The sequence below is a fragment of the Cynocephalus volans genome, chromosome 2 (genome assembly GCF_027409185.1).
Source record: "Cynocephalus volans isolate mCynVol1 chromosome 2, mCynVol1.pri, whole genome shotgun sequence".
NCBI lineage: Eukaryota > Metazoa > Chordata > Mammalia > Dermoptera > Cynocephalidae > Cynocephalus > Cynocephalus volans.
Genome location: NC_084461.1, coordinates 52,875,554 through 52,893,466, shown reverse-complemented (window position 1 = coordinate 52,893,466; position 17,913 = coordinate 52,875,554). Strand labels below are relative to the sequence as shown.

At 33.3% G+C, this 17,913-nt stretch overlaps 1 protein-coding gene and 1 non-coding gene across 3 annotated transcripts in view; both read right to left on the bottom strand.

Moving 5' to 3' along the window:
• Nucleotides 1-17,913, bottom strand: part of IPO11 (importin 11) — a 220,119-nt gene that overhangs the window by 187,306 nt on the left and 14,900 nt on the right. For both annotated transcript variants that reach the window (XM_063086928.1, XM_063086929.1), the window contains exons 3-5: nucleotides 14,253-14,353; nucleotides 7,343-7,415; nucleotides 5,657-5,860 (exon numbers count right to left, since the gene is read on the bottom strand). In XM_063086928.1, the coding sequence (XP_062942998.1) occupies nucleotides 5,657-5,860; nucleotides 7,343-7,415; nucleotides 14,253-14,353 (378 nt within the window). The remainder of the gene's footprint in view (nucleotides 1-5,656; nucleotides 5,861-7,342; nucleotides 7,416-14,252; nucleotides 14,354-17,913) is intronic.
• Nucleotides 14,054-14,160, bottom strand: LOC134371311 (U6 spliceosomal RNA). Its single transcript, XR_010022751.1, has one exon. It is a non-coding gene; the product is annotated as a U6 spliceosomal RNA (small nuclear RNA).

Sequence of the window (17,913 nt, the reverse complement as noted above, 5' to 3'; positions counted from 1 at the left end):
AGTCCAGGCGGGATGAAGCAGGATGGCGTGAGATGCATCACACTACTCAGAACAGTGTGCAATTTAAAATTTATGAATTGTTTGTTTTTGGAATTTTCCATTTAATATTTTTGGACCACAGTTGACCACACACAACAGATACTGCAAAAAGCAAAACCACGCATAAGGGAGGACTATTGTGTGTAACTTGGGACTGGTCCCATTCATTAGTCATAACAGCCATAGAACCTTTTATCTAATCCTCGATACTCTCCACTACCACTACATGCCATATTCAATGAACAACAACAACAAAGACGGTGATGGGAACCACTCCCTAGTTCCTCAATCAAATGTACGATTAAGCTTGAAAAAGAAGTGACCAAATGGAACCTGGTACCAGCAAGGAGGAAAACATTAAAGGAGAATTTGCCACCCTACATCACCAGCGTAATATTTTGAAGTCATGTCAGATTTACTTTTATTTTATAATAATGGTAGCAAAAGAGTAAAACTATTTTAAATACCGTAATATTTTTAGGCACTGCTTCTGTTACCAGAAGAATATCCCTTTACAGAATTCTACCACCTGCATACACACAGTGCAAATTATTGTATACATACTAAACATAAAACCCTCCTCACACACCACGTAAACAAAGAACAAAAATACCACAGAACATCTCTAAATACTGTACCAAATGTAATTATTGTCACAAGATTTGGATAAAAGGAATCATTTCATCATGACGGAATCAAAATCATTGAAATAAAATCCTATTTTTATTTTATACTCTTCTTTTTAATCCATAAAGTCCCCTTCCCATTTATAATTTAACTCTAAAAACATGTATGAGAAAGTTCGTTAATTTAGGTAATCAATGGTTCCACTCCATTACACTTTAAGCAACTTTCAATGGTATTTGAAATTTTTATCCCTACTTCTTATAAAAATAAAATAAACAATGAAATAAGATTTACGGATTAAAGTTTTCTCCTGCGCAAAAGATACTGTCAAGAGAATGAAAAGACAAGCCACAGAATGGGGGAAAAAAATTTGCAAAACACATATCAGATAAAAGACTCTTACCAAAAGTATACAAAGAACTCTTAAAATTCAACAATAAGAATACAAACAACCCGATTAAAAAATGGGTCAAAGACCTTAACAGACACCTCACCATAGAAAATACATAGCTGGCTAATAGGCATATGAAAAGATGCTCCACATCATATGCCATCAGGGAAGTGCAAATTAAAATAACGATAAGACATCATCACACACCTATTTCAATGGTCAAAATCCAGAACACTAAAAAACCAAATGCTGTCAAGAATGTAGAGAAACAGGAACTCTCATTCATTGCTATAGGAATGTAAAATGGTATAGCCACTTTGGAAGACAGTTTGGCAGTTTCTTAAAAAATTAAGCATACCCTTACCATACAATCAATCAATCATGCTCCTTGGTATTTAGTCAAAGGAGTTGAAAACTTACATCCACACAAAAACCTGCACATGGATGTTTACGCCAGCTTTATTCACGACTGCTGAAACTTGGAAGCAACCAAGATGTCCTGCATTAGGTGAATGGATAAAACTATGGTACATCCAGACAATGGACTATTATTCAGAGCTAAAAAGAAATGAGCTATCAAGCCACAAAAAAACATAGAGGAATCTTAAGTGCATATTACTAAGTAAAAAAGCCAATCTGGAAAGGCTCCATACTGTATGATTCCAACTACATGACATTCTGGAAAAGGCAAAACTGCGGAAACAGTAAAAAGAGTAGGGGTTGGGGGAAGGAGAGATGAATAAGTGGACAGTACTATTTTTAGGGCAGTGAAACCACTTTGTATGATACTATAATGGTGTATACATGTCATTAGATATTTGTCCAAACCCACAGACTGTACACCACCAAGAATGAATCCTAATGTAAACTGTAGGCCCTGAATAATAATGACATGTCAATGTAGGTTCACCTACTGTAACAAACGTATCATACTGGTGGGAGATGTTGATAATAAGAACTCATATACCTTTGTGGGAAATCTCTGCATCTTCCACTCAATATTGCTGTAAACCCAAAACTGCTCCAAAAAATAATGTCTTAAAAAAAACAAACATCCATGTTTAAATTATACTATAACTAAGAGTTCCATCAAAATTTTAATTAAGCTCATACAGATTAGACTAATAAAGATTACAAATTTCATAATTTCATAAAATCAAACAACCTTAGAGCTGAAAGGAATTTTTAAATAGTCACAAAAGTTTAAGCCTCTTGCTCAAAATCCCTCAAAAGCTGCTCAATACAAAGAAACATTCTTCACTAGAAAACAGGTCTTCTCATAATTGTTAACCCATATTTATAAAAACAAGTAGAATATATTGCTTTCGTCTTTTTCTTTTTTCATCTCTTCATCTTTTTTAGATTAATTCATTTACCACAGCATATACCCGTGTGGTTACATATCATGATTACAAGATATTATTTAGTTAACACACTTATAATTACACTAGAATTACTATTTGTACCTTAAATTTCCTTGCTTCCAGAGACTTTAGTTTTTTATTTTAATTGTAGTTAACGTCAATTTTTTTATCTTCAGGTTTGTATGAAAAGGCTTACCATTTCATAGAAAATAAATTCCTTTTGTGTCAAATCAAGCTCAATTTTGTTACTGCAAAACAATGTGCTGTCAACTATTGATTTGTAATTTGTCATCCCTGAAAATAATTTATTAATTAAAAAAAAATTTTTTTTGGCAGCGGTCCAGTACAGGAATCTGAACCCTTGACTTTGGTGTTATCAACCCCACTTCTAACCTACTGAGCTAACTGGCCAGCTCAAGAACTTAATTTATTTCAGTATGGAAGGAAAAAAGATATAAAAATTGTTGGGACATAATGAGCAGCAAGTAGCAGTTTTAAGTGCACAAGTGCACCCTGCATTACTTTGCCATAGCAGCTAGCTCAACTATGAGTTGATGCTTTTTTATGTGCGAAACTTAATTTGGTATTTGAAAACCATCTTGGCATTACACTAAACATATTATTAAAAGGAAGATTTTCTGTACTTCGGATTAGCAAATAATAGGAGCTTTATCAACTAGCAAAACTGCTCTTTCTAATAATGTCGCCCCACATATGCCACCTTCAATTAAATTATACGTCTTGTACCTCAACCCCATTAGACAGGATCCCCTCCCTAGTCCAGGTTTAGCTACTCCATTTCAAAATGAAAGGTGTGACTGAATTTTTTCCAGGTATCTTTAGCTTTGTATATTCTCCAAAAAACATCCTGCTTTTTGAAGTTTTGTACTATAACACTCTGAAACCTACCAGTTATCTAAGAACAAGTCTCTTCTACTGTTTATCCATTTAACAAACAGTTTTGGAGCACCAACCATTATGTTTACTCTTCTAGACTAGGACTACTGCAATAAAAGCTACAGTGTAGTTAATCTGAGAAAGGTAAGTCAACAATTATAATTCAGCACAAGGTAATAAATACTATACTGGAAGTTAAGTACAAGATGCTAGGTCAGCCTATATTTCATTCTAAATGGAGAACTAACCTCATACTACAAGAAAACCAAACAAAAAGCTAACTCACACAAGCTATACTGAACAAGTCCCCTGATTAGACCACAATCTGTAAAGATTGCCTAGGCTAAATATGAATTAAACCTTAACACTGAGGCAACATATCAGGGTAATATACACTGAGGAAGCCAAAATAAGAATTCAGACTTCTATAGCCTTTAATAGAGGTAGCATTAATAAAGAGTAACCATAACCCAGAATCTACAAGACATTTGACTTTGAGACTCTTTCCAACATAAAAGTAAGTCCCAGAGGTGGAAGGGTTTGAGGTGTGGATAAAGGTGAGGAAAATGAAAAAGTTTTTTAAATATTTTTTTAATAAAAAATAAATTAAAATTCACAGAAATACTTGAGCAGCTGAACTGTCCATTTCTTTAGTCGTGGTTAGAGATCAAGCAAGAATGACAAGGATTTGAAAAGTAACCTTATGAATATCAAAAAGAATTTTTCTTATACTCAACATCTTTAAATGAACATAAAACTGGCTATTTAAACCCACTGGGTTAAAAATGAATAGGATGTAGTGCGGCTCTGGCTTAACTTTGGTGTATATAAGAATCACCTGAGGAGCTTGTTAAAAACGGAGATTCCAAAGGTGGCCAGTCAGCACAGCTTGTTAGAGCAGCGTTGACAACACCAAACAAACAAAAAAAGGACATTCGTAAGCAATATCCTCAAAGTGAAGATTCCAAAGATGTGGTTCAGAAACCTCTCAAACTGTGCATGACAGATTGAAAGCTAAGGTTTTTAGCATGGAAGATAGCTCAAGATTATATACCACTCTTCCCCATCCCCCTCTTCCCCATTCCATTCTCAAATAAGAGGCACTACACTTTGAGTCCAGGACAAAAATAGAGTTCTCAGGTACAAAAAGCTGGCCAGCTCTTAGTGGAGGAATAAAGGTATTATAAAAAAGAAGCAAACTAGGGCAAGTACTCTCATCTAGGATTCTCTCTTTCCTTGGCTCCCTCCATTACGTGCCTTATTTTCCACACACCACATACTACTCACTGATTCCTCTCCACGTAGAACTAGGCTGACTTCTTTAAGAATGAAGCACCTTGAGAGTTGCGGGGGGCTGGCGGAAGAAATTGGTAAAGGGCCACAAAAAGTGCTTACACTGTGTAATAATAAAATATAAATAAATAAAAAGAATGAAGCACCTCTAATCATGCAAGTAGAGACCAGAGTAGAATTCAGAAGAAAGGAAGCCTGGGAAAAGCCACTTAAAACCATGTGCTAAATTTAGAAGCAAAAGGGACTCTGGAAGTTCCCAGGGAAACGCCTGCTAATTGCAGAAAAGCAATAAATATAATGCATTTGGGGAAGAAAAGAAAAACAAAAAAATATTTCTAAAAAACAGTAGTATGTTACCTATTTTTTCTGCAAAGCATACATGGTTCAGAACACACCTAAAATAGTTTCTTGAGCCCTATCATGTGAATACATAATAAGATTTCAAATTATAAACCTTTAATTTCTCTACAATTACCAAAGGTAAATAAGAACACTGTTAAAAATATTTTGAGATTCACTAGTATTACACAGCACAGTTAAAACTGTTAGGTTGAATGATATGAAAATCACTATTTTGAAAGATCAAAAACAGTCAAACAGTAAAGCACCAAAGCAAGTGAATGGGGAAAGTCTTCTCAACAAATGATGCTAAAACACCTGATAAAAGACTACCACCCCATTATGTAATAAGACTCCTGCCCTACATCCATCAAATACCCAGACAATGTCAATTCTACTTCCTAAATTTCAACTCTATACACAGTTAATTGTTCCCTTCACCACTGCTTCATTTATGAGATTTATCACTTGATGTGAACTATTCCAATAGCCTCAAAGTGATCTCTTTGCCTTTAGACTATTCTCTACCAACCAATCCTGCTCATTGGGAACTAAGTGATCTTTCCATTCACATCACTGTCCAGCTTAAAATTAAAAAGAATCCATAATTTTTCAATAAAATATTAACAGAGAAGTAAAACTGTAGTCATTTTTATGCAAGGAGCACAGTTTTCATAATCAAATTTAACTATGTTAAATCACTTACATCATAAAACAGTTTTCTATCAGCAGCCAGTCGTTTAGAAGCCAGTGTCTTGGTAACATGATAGAAGGTAAGTAATGCTCTGTGCTGTCGAAGATCATCTTGGACTTTAACAGACTCTATAAGAGTGGGAATCAGTTCAGGCCACTGTCTGGGACAATCCAATCTAGCAACTTTGGCAATGAGCACTGCAATCTGAGTTGCAATCTGGAGGGACAACAATTAATCATCATAAATAAACACATAAAATCAAGGCAATGAGTAAGGAATGCATTCATAGTTAAAAATTACCTTTTTCGCTAATTATACATTTGAAATAAATGATTTAAATTTCACTGAATGACTGCTTAATATAGAGGTTCTCAAAGTGCAGTCAGTGGACACCTGGGGGCCCTATGCCCCTTTTGGGGGGGTCTGTGAGGTCCTCCCTTTCCCAATTACATATCAGTGTGAAGATAGGTTTTCTTCATATAACTTCTACCAAACAATATATCAAAACAGAGAAAATGAAGATATGAAAATCTGGTCTTCTTTTAAATAGCCAGATACTAAAGAGATATGCAAAATGCAAAACAATGCCATTTTTCTCACTAAACTTTTGTTTTGGGAAATAGCTATTATTGCTCATTTTTTTAAAGTGCTATTTATATTAACAAATATGGTTATTGGGGGGGTTATTATTTTTAAATTAACTAACAAATATTTTTAAATTTCTCGGTTTTAATTTCTAATACAGTAAATATCAACAGATATAACCTTCTGAGGTCTTCAATTTTATCAGTAAAAGGAGGTTTTGCAACCACAAAGTTAAAGAAATACTGACCTAAGAGTAGAAATGAGCATCAAATATTATGTATTTAAGTAATGATATTTCTATATATCAGTGTTTCTCCCAAATGCTAGTTGACAAAACACCTAGGCAGTGGTTTTCCTCTCAATCACCCAAATTCCTCTCCAACCATCTCCTGCCCCAGTGAGAATAACTCTGATCTTCTCCATTATCTCTCATCTCCTTTGTCAAAGAATTGACAAGTAGAAAACTGAGATGATTTAAACATGTCAAGCGAAAACTGCATCAAAAATCACACTGTATCTGACAGTATTTAATATTCAAGTTGAAAGAATCAAGTATAATAAATAACATTACCTTGGAAAAACTTAAGAATTTTCATACCCATAAGCAAAACTTATTTTATTATTAGAAGAAAAATCTCACTATAAGGGAAAGAAAAAATAAAACCATATAATCTACCATCTGCCACAAAGTAGTGGGAATTTAAAACGTGATGGGTATAGGAAATAGACAAAAACCTGAAACTACCCTGCACTTTTTTTTAAAGAGGGGAGAGAGGACAACTTAAATCATTAAAAATAATTTCTGTGCAGTAAGATTACAAATATAGAGATTTGCCTTAAATACTGGCTCAAAAACTGATACAGTTAAATAGCACACAAGTATACCTTAATGATTTCAAAATCAGAAGACACTTTAATGGCCAAATCTAACCAAAATTCTTACCAGCTACAACTGAATCTCAAAATTAAAAAAAAGAGAAGTGTGTATATACACTACAAATAGAAATAATGTAATACAATTTTATTTTTAATGTCGGGAAACAAAAACAGTTTGGAAAAGAAGCAAAAATTAAGAGAGGATAAAGTATAATTAGCTTTCATTTTCTCACTAACCTGGTTTATTGGTTCATTGAAGTTGGTGATGAGCCCTGCACGCAATGTAGATTTCTCCTCCTCTGAGAGAGCACTGTAAAAAGATAACTTATTATTGACACCTAATAATGAATGGCCTAATGACACCTAATAAAAAGTCTTTTAAACATGTGTTCCTGAATGTTTTCAGTAAACAAACAGGATTATTTCCATTACTTGTATATTGGCACATCAAATAAATCAGAGGCATAAAATTCCTTCACAACTGAATAAAAAGGAAGCTCAACACAGTAAGCGACAGGAAATAAGACAAACTCAGGTAATTAATACAGTATTTTGAAGTTAGCTTTTGCTGATATAAAGATAGTTGCCTATAAAAAAATTAATTAGTTGGCTAAAAAAAATCTATATGAGTAAATATTACTCTTCCACTAGCTTCTTCTGTAAAATCTGAGTGAGGTCATTCTGTGGGGAAGTGGATTTGGAATCAGAGAATATTAGGGATCGAAGACTTATTAGAAATCAACTAGTTTATAATCTTTCATCTTACACCTCTGGAAAGGATAAACTCAATACTAATAATTTTGACCTCATATGAGGAAGGAAACTAGAAAGCTAAAAGACAGAGAGAGAATATTCACTGTATAAGATCTTATACATATTGAATTTTGAACCGTATAAATGTATTGTTCTCCAAGATTAACTATACAATGTTTAGCATTCAATCAAAACTTACCAGGCATACCAAGAAATAGGAAAAAATGACTGAAACCAAAATATAAACAGAAACAAGAGTACGAACATTGTGGTTACTAAAATTGCACTTAAAATCATTACGAATATGTTCAAGAAAATAGGAAAAAGATGGAGAATTTCACCAAACAACTGGAACCTATTTATTTTTAAATACCAAAGGGAAATCCAAGAACTGACAGACACAAGTGAAATAAAAGTAATAAACTGGAAGATAGGCCGGTAGAAAATATCCAGATTGAAGTATGAGGGAAAATACCACTCCAGCTTCTGAGAGAGTTCACTGACAGCAGATGTGCACTTGAAAAAAATACTAAAGGCTATTCTTTGTTTTGACACGGAACAGTTTACAAAATAAAAAATAAATAAAGGCAGTGCTTCAGGCAGAAGACAAATGGATCCATATGGAACCAAAGCACAGTAACACTGAAAGGAGTAAAGAACACGAGAAAGGTACATTTAAATGAATACTGTGGATAAAATAACATAAAATAACATTTTGTGGAGTTTAAAATACATATAGAATTAAAGTACTCAACAACAGCAGCATTAAAGGCAGGAAGGCTTAAATGGAGTTAAAGTATTATTACAAGTTTCTTACATCAGAAAAAGTAAAGTATTAGTACTAGTAGTATATAAGGTTAGTCTCTAATAAACCAAGTTATAATCTGTAGGAAAGTCACCTAGTAACAAAAGTGTACTAAACGAGATTTTAGAGGGAAAAACTCAGTCATAAAATTTCTTGAATAATCCAAAGTAAGGCAAGAAAAAAAAGAGAGAATAAAGATCAGAGACAAAAAGAAAACAAAGTGTGGTAGATTTAACCCCAAATATATCAGTAAATACATTAAATGTAAATGGATGTGACACTAAAATTAAAAGATGTTTATCATATTGGATAAAAAACAAAATCCAACTATTTGCTACTTATAAGAAACACATTTTAAATAGAACAGAGAAACACTGAATGAAAAAGGCAGAAAAAGATATGCAATGTAAATACTAACCAAAAGATGGTTGGTGTGGCTCTTTTATCAGACAAACTTAACTTTAAGCTGAAACATACTGCTAGAGATAACGAGGAACATTACATAATTATGAAAGAGGTCAATTCAACAGGAGTAACAACCCTGAATTTAAATGATTCTAATAAAGCTTCAATATACAGAGAGCAAATTCAGAACAAAAAGAATACGCAAATCCATAATCATATTTGGAGATTAACACACCTCTCTCAGTAACTGATGGAAAACGTAGCATAAAATCAGTAAAGACAGAAGATTTGAATAGCACAATTAACAGATCTTACCTAATTAACATGTATAAAACACTACAGTCCACAACTACAAAACACGGTCTTTACAAGTGCACATAAAACATTTACCAAAATACCATATGCTGGATCATAAGACAGTCTATTTCAAAGAATGAAATCAGTAACCAAAAACTAACTAAAACTCCCCACATTTGGAAATTAGACAATATACTCCTATTTCTAATTAATCTATAGGTCTAAAAAGGAATCACACAGGAAATTAACTGAATGCTAATGAAAATACCACATATCAAGGCTTGTGAAACCAAACTAAAATATGACTACAATAAAAGACTCACTGCTTTAAATGCTTATAAAAGAAACTGAAAATCAATTATCTAAGCTTCTATCTCAAAAAGGTAGAACAGCAAATTAAATCCAAAAAAAAAAAAGAGTACGTCAAGCCTTATAAAGAACAATAACTGAAACAAAGACAGAAAAATAGGCCAATGGGACAAAATAGAGAATCCAAACCAGATGCACACACATAAAATGCCTGATGTATATAAGATTACCATTGTAATGCAACTAGGTTAGAATAAATGGTGCTGCTCCTATTTCAAATATGCACCTTGCACAAAAATCAATTCCAAACAGATCATACACCTAAATGAGAAAAGTAAAACGAAGCTTCTAGAAGAAAACATAGGAGAGTATTTTCATGATCTTGGGTTGTGCAAAAATTTCATAAATACGGCCCAAATGAACTAATTATAAAAGAAAGGTAGTTAAATTAAAAATAATTAAAATTAAGACCTTCTGTTCATCAAAGACACCATAAAAGCAACATATTGAATGGGAAAAAATATTTGCAAACCATATATCTGATAAGCAGTTAATCTCCAAAATATGTAAGGAATTCCTATAACTCAGTAGGAAAAAAAAAAAAAAACCAATTTAAAAATGGGCAAAGTTGCTGAATAGACATTTCTCAAAAGACATACAAATGGCCAACAAGTATGTGAAAAAATGTTCAACATCACTAATCATCAGGGAAATGCAAAACAAAATCACTTTGAGATATCATCTCACCCCAGTTAGACTGGCTATATTATCAAAAAGACAGAGAATAAGAAATGATGGCAAGGATGTGGAGAAAGGGGAACACTCCTACATTGTTGGTGGGACTGTAAATTAACACAGCCATTATACAAAACAGTATGGAGGTTCCTCAAACAACTACAATAGAACCACCATACAATCCAGCAATCACACTACTGGGTATATACCCAAATGAATGGAAATCATCGTGTCAAAGGGATACCTGCAATCCCATGTTTTTCACAACTCTATTTACAATAACCAAGATATGGAATCAACAGATGACTGGAATAGGAAAATGTGGTATATACACCCAATGGAATACTACTCAACCATAAAAAAGAATGGAATTCTGCCATTTGCAACAGCATGGATGAGCTTGGAGAAAATTACGGTAAGTGAAACAAGCCAGGCACAGAAGAAGGGAAATACTGCACATCCTCACTCATAAGTGGGAGCAAAAGAGAGACAGAGAGAGAAACAACAATCATAGTAATGTGTTGAACTTTCAGGAGAGAACAGAGTTGTGTTAACTAGAGGTGGGAAAGCGGGAGGGGAGGGGTTATTGAGAAATTGGTTAACGGACACAAGGAATGATTACATTTTGTAATGACAAACATGCGGACACAGGAATGATTACATTTTGTGATGAACATGATAATTATCCTGATTTGATCATTACACATTGTACACAGGTGTTGATATTCAACTTTGTAGACCACAAATATGTTTAATCAATTATGTTTCAATTAAAAAAAAAGAAAGTGAAAAGGCAAGTAACAAAGGGGAGAAGATATTTTCAGTAAGTATATTCAACAAAGGACTCATTTCTAAGATATACATAAAGTCCCACAAATCAGTAAGATAATCCAATTTTTTAAAATGTGCGAATGGCAGACCTTTCACAAAAAAAGGATATCTGAATAACCAATAAGTATACAAAAAAGACATTCATTGTCCATCAGGAAAATACAAACTAAAATCACCAAGCCCACCAGAATGGGTAACATGAAAGACAGATCTGACCAAGTGTTGATGAGAATATGGAGTAAATGCCAACCCTCATATGCTCCTGGTGGGAGTGCAAATTGGTACAACCACTTTGGAAAACTAATTGACAGTTTCTACTAAAGCTAAACATACATCTGACAATAAATGGCAATAAAATGCACATATGCACAATAGCTTCTGGAGTGCTAGTAGTGTTCTAATTCCAAATGGCAGTTACAGGGGTGTTTATATTATAAACATTCAAACTGTACCCGTCATGTGTGTACCTTTTAAGTATGTTATACATTACACTTCAATAAAAAGCTTTTTAGTATCTCAATGGTGACTTTTCAAGATTAGTAAACAAAAGAGAAAACAAGATTAAGCATTTAGGAGTCAAGCCCAATGCAGGCCTATGTTTTCCCATTAGAAATTATCTCTCTCATCATTTTATAACTACACTGTTCTTTCCAACTTTAATAGCTCCCTTCTATCATCACACCCCTAAAATAATGTTTTCTGTTAATGTTTTTGCTTGAAGCTTGAAATTCAAGTTTTCTTCTACGCCAAGGAGTCAGGTTCACCAGTTTTCATGGTGTTCATAATTCTAATTAAGATATGAGTATAATATAATGATTAGCCACCAAAATAAGATAGAGACCATGCAAAAATATATCTACACATTAGAGAAATAAGCCATTAACCTGGAGTAAACTCATATCTTTAGCAATTCTCCAATAATATTTAACACTCTACCTTTAATTTTATTCACAACTTATCATTAGATGAATTCACACTATACCCCAAGCAGAAATTGGATAGCTACTGTGCATGGAATGATACATAAACTCAAGTTAGTTAATTCTCACTCTGTGAAAATAATGGTAAGAATATGAACTATGTAAGATGAAACTTAGATAAGAACACAAACAAGCATATTTTTTTTAATTGAAACATTGATTATACATACATATTTGTAGGATACAGAGTTATGTATATAAACGTGATGAGCAAATCAGGGTAGTGAGCATAACCATCATTGCAAAACTTAATCATTTCTTTGTGATGTGGACATTTGATCTCCTACCTTCTAGCCATTTGACAACATGCAGTAAATTATTATTACAGATGACTGGATTGACTGTACACCAATAGAACTTATTTTTCCTATCTACCTGTTTTGTATCCATTAACCAACCACTCACTATCCCCCTCTCAGGTTTCCCTCTAGTAACCAGTTTTACTCTCTCCTTCTGAAGGTTCAACTTATTTTTTAACTCCCACATGACTGAGAATATGTGGTATTTCTCTTTCTGTAAAAGCAGATTTTTTTAAGTGCCTTACTTTTAAATATAAGGTGAATTAATAACCTGCCATCCTTGCTCCCTTTCTAAGTACATTCATCTCATTTCCAGCTTTTCTCTCAATATACTAAGAGACAGCTTGGGATTTAACTATCTAATATTATTTGATTTCCCCCTTAACTTTTTTTTTTTTTTTTTTTGTCTTTTTCGTGACCAGCACTCAGCCAGTGAGTGCACCGGCCATTCCTATATAGGATCTGAACCCGCGGCGGGAGCGTCGCTACGCTCCCAGTGCCGCACTCTCCCGAGTGCACCACGGGGTCGGCACTCCCCCTTCACTTTTAAAATTTAAACTAAATCCCAGCTCCTAAATCTTTATGCAAAAGTACAATCTGAAATATTTAATCAAAATTTACTATCCCTTTAAAACAGTCATTTATAAGTATATTCTTCATATAACCAGTAACACAAAACTTTAAGAGATATGTAAAATTTAATTGGACAGAGCCATAGAAAAGTATGTGCTGCTGGACCATTTCCTATAACACAACAATGCACAATTTGTCATCACTACCTACTTCATTTTTCCCCAAATTATGAATTAATCCTAAAATAAGATGAGAAGGGTTTGCTTTATACTATAGTATCCTAAGTGCAGCCTAAACATATTCTAGTTGCTTCCAGTATCATACAAAGGCATGTTTTTTATGCCTTTGAAGTAATCACACAAGTTTTTTTTAAAAAAAGGTTTTATGAATAAATGAATATACAGAGCTTCAGCACCATCTACTGGAGAACAAAGATTATGTTACTTCTTCAGCAAAGTTCACTATTTTCTATCAAACAAATTCCAGTGTCATGTCTATCTACACTGGCTTTCCATCAATTATATAACAGGTAATTAACTATTAAAAGAAATCTGTTCACTTAACACCTACATAGCAGTTATAACTGAATCTAATGAGATTACAAATGTATACTACTCATTCCCACCACAGACGCAAGAATGCAGAAGACTCAGGAATTAACATACAGCTGGTTCAGAAATGACCTGGGACTTCCTTCTCAATTGCTTTCTTCAAAATCCTAAATTTACACTTCTTTAAAAGAAAATAAAGGTTATTTTTAGCATGTCTCCTTCATCATGATCCTCACAAGCAGAAGGCCAACAAGACACACACACACACACACACACACACACACACACACGGGAAAAAACCCTTGGAGAAAACCAATAATACGTATGGCTGTTGATGTGTATTTAACTATGCAGAACACTTTTCTTCTTCAATGGTTAACACACTTTTTTTTAATTTGGAGTTTTTTCTTTTAAATATCAAATGCTTTGCAAATTTCCATGTCATCCTTGTGCAGGGACCAAGCTAATTTTCTCTGTATTGTTCTAATTTTGGTATATGTGCTGCCAAAGTAAGCACTAACACATTCTTTTATTTAAAAAGGTACATTTTTATACTTTCTTGAATTTGGAAAGGTTTACACTGGGGGAAGGGGGTGCTATGGAACTTACTGAGGTGCTACACGTCTCCAGTAACGATCAATTCCATGTTTAAAATACAGTACAGCAAGCCACCTTACATTTATATCCAGAGTATGATTTGTGAAAATATTCTGTAAATAAAAAACATAGTATTAGAATGTACATGTAATGAGTGAGTTAAAAGTATAACAAATATACTCACGTAAAGTATGAATAGATTTTTTTAATTAAATATTTTGTTTAAATTTTATCACTACATATATCACATTGATATTTTCTAAATATACACAGTTCTACAATTCATATAAGGAAGCATACCTGCCCAGTATTTCGTTAATTGTTTAAGCTGAGTAATGGACATGTGAAGATTCACTATACTATTCTACTTCTTAGGTATGTTTAAAATTTTCCCTATTGAAAAATTAAACTCAGAAACAAACAAACTTAATTATATTTCCAATGAATATCATATCCCCCAACCACAAAAAACTAAAATAAATATTTTCTAAGTTATAAAAGAAAAAGAAGATTCACCACAGCATAGATCCAAAGATTTTAAGGAGTCAGAGCCCCTGGGTTATTAACATACACTTTGAAATAAACAACCTATTTCATAGTATCCTTCTTACCAGACAATTATGCTTACAAATAAGTCTGATAGTCGAACACTTTTAAATGATATAAAGACAGATGTGATGTGAATAACTTCAACTCAAAATTAATCATTGTTCAAAAAATTTATTCAGTATATTAATCCAACTAATAATAATAATCATCCGCACAGCACCTGCTTTGCACAGTAGTGGGAGACCATAAAAATAACTATGCAAACTACATCATGCAAGATTATTTTAAGAATCAAGGGGAAAAATAACAATTGTTCTAGGACCTTTGAACATTTTAGTCAAAACACTGAAATACCCTTACAGTCAGTTCTAAATATGCAACTCTCATACACTGTTGGTGAAACTGCAAAATGGTGCAGCCTCTATGGAAAATGGTATGAAGGTTCCTCAAATAATTGCAAATAGATCTACCATATGACCCAGCTATCCCACTGCTGGGAATATACCCAGAGGAATGGAAATCATCAAGTCGAAGGTATACCTGTTCTCCAAAAACGTTCACTGCAGCCCTATTTACAATAGCTAAGAGTTGGAACCAGCCCAAATGTCCATCATCAGATGAGTGGACACGGAAAATGTGGTATATCTACACAATGGAATACTACTCTGCTATAAAAAAAGAATAAAATACTGTCATTTGCAACAACATGGATGGACCTAAAGATAATTATATTAAGTGAAACGAGTCAGGCACAGAAAGAGAAATATCACATATTCTCACTTATTTGTGGGAACTAAAAATAAATAAATAAATATACAAACTGGAGAGGAGGGAAGAAGACAAAACAATTACAATCCCTTGAAGTTGATACAACAAGCAAACAGATATGAGGCTGTTGGGAGGGAGAGGGGAGAGGGAAGAGGGAGGTTTGGGTAATGGGCCACAATAATCAACCACATTGTATACTGGCAACATAAAATAAAATTAAAAATAAATAAATAAATATACAGCAAAATAAAAAAAAATAGTAAAACTAATAGTTACACTGTAATTAAAAACATTACAAATATTGAGAAAAACAAATATAAAATAGTTGATGCACAGGACAAATGTAGCAATGTGCTAGGTATGCAGCAAATACTGAGAGAATAAGACAGAGAATAACAAACACTGGAGAGGATGCAGAGAAAGGGGAACCTCCTACTCTCTTGGTTTGACTTTAAATTAGTGCAGCTATTATGGAAAACAGTGTGGAGGTTCCTCAAACAACTACAGAAAGAACTACCATACAATCCAGCAATCCAGCTACTGCGTATATACCCAAAGGAATGGAAGTTATCATGTCAAAGAGATATCTACACTCCCATGTTTATTGCGGCTCTATTAACAACAGCCAAGAGTTGAATCAACCTAAATGTCCATCAACAGAAGACTGGATAAGGAAAATGTGATACACACACACACACACACAAACACACAGAGTCAATGAAATACTACTCTGCCATAAAAAAGAATGAAATTCTGCCATGTGCAGCAACACGGATGAACTTAGAGAAAATTATGTTAAGTGAAATAAGGCAGGCACATAAAGACAAACACCACATGTTCTCACTCCTAAGTGGGAGCTGAAAGAAAAAAAGAAAGAGAGAGAGAGAAACAAACAAACATTCAAAATAATACACTGAACTTTCAAAAAAAAGAAAAAAGAGAACAGAACTGTGGTTATTAGAGGTGGAAAAGGGGGAGGGCAGGTTAGTGAGAAATTAGTTAAGGTCACAAAGATTGAATATATTTTGTAAACATGAGTATACTTATTATCCTGATTTGATCACCACATATTGTACACATGTACTGATATTCAATTCTGTACCCCACAAATATATATAATCAATTATCCTTCAATTAAAAAAAAAAAGAAATGTTACTATCCCTCTAAGAAAAAAATTATAGCTAGTAAAAATAAAAACAAAAAGATCTAGGCACTTAATATTATTAACAACTCATACATTACACAAAAAGTCAACAGTTAAGCAATGCCTATTGGTTTTTAAGGTCCAGCAGTAACTAAAATAAGAAATCTCAAGTATTTTATATTTGGGCCTGAAAAAGCACAAGGCTAATTATAGAAAATATTCATTTAAATAAGCATATGAAGACAAAAGTTACTCTGAGATTTTCTAAAGATTTACATTGTGCCCCAAATTTACAATGATGGTGGGATTATGTAAATAATAAGATATTTTCTTTAGTACCTTTTAAAAATCAATCTATTTTTTACCTTTTTGATTCTGAGCCAAACAACCAACTTTCATGTTATATTCAAAGTAATAGGTATGACTCAACACTTAACTTCCCTTACAGTCATAACAAGTATCTTCTTAAATTTAACAAACTCCATTGTTTTAGCCAAGAAGTCAAAATATGTATGTCAATTACTATAATTTATAATATTTGGCAAGATATGGTAAAAAAAACTTTGCTTTGAATTTGTGACCCAGTCTCTAATACTGGGTCAGTTTTTGACCCACTTGGTAGCCTCATTGTCCTGGCCAGAAACTAAATCTCAAACACTAATCAGAGTTCCCAATTTTTCACAAGAATAGAGAAGCTCCTCATCACAAAAAGACTTCTTGCACTCTGGCACTGAAAAAATAGTTTTGAATAATTAATCAAAAACGTTAAACTCCAAGAAAGATTTGGTTAAAACACATACCGTAAATTATTATATTATTTCCCATTCACACTCAGGATAAGATCAGATGTGTCAAGAAAATAAAATTTTTTAGATGGGAAAAGAAAACAATGTTTTAAAGTGAGATACACAGAGCACAGTATACCTGAGAGTCTGATCCTGCAGCACACAGACCTGAACCCAGACAACATAAATTAATTGGGGTAGGGATGAAGAAAAAGTATAAAACTGTACTATCCACAGTACTGATGTCAGCATCAACATGCTAAAATTGAAAATCATCACTACGTTGCCTTCTGAGCAGATACTACAAATATCCCACTCGATAATTTATACATCCATCAACAAATATTTCTTAAACACCCTCAACAAACCATGCCCTAAATTAATATAATGGCAGTGGCAATGACAGCCATATGGATCAGTTTCACT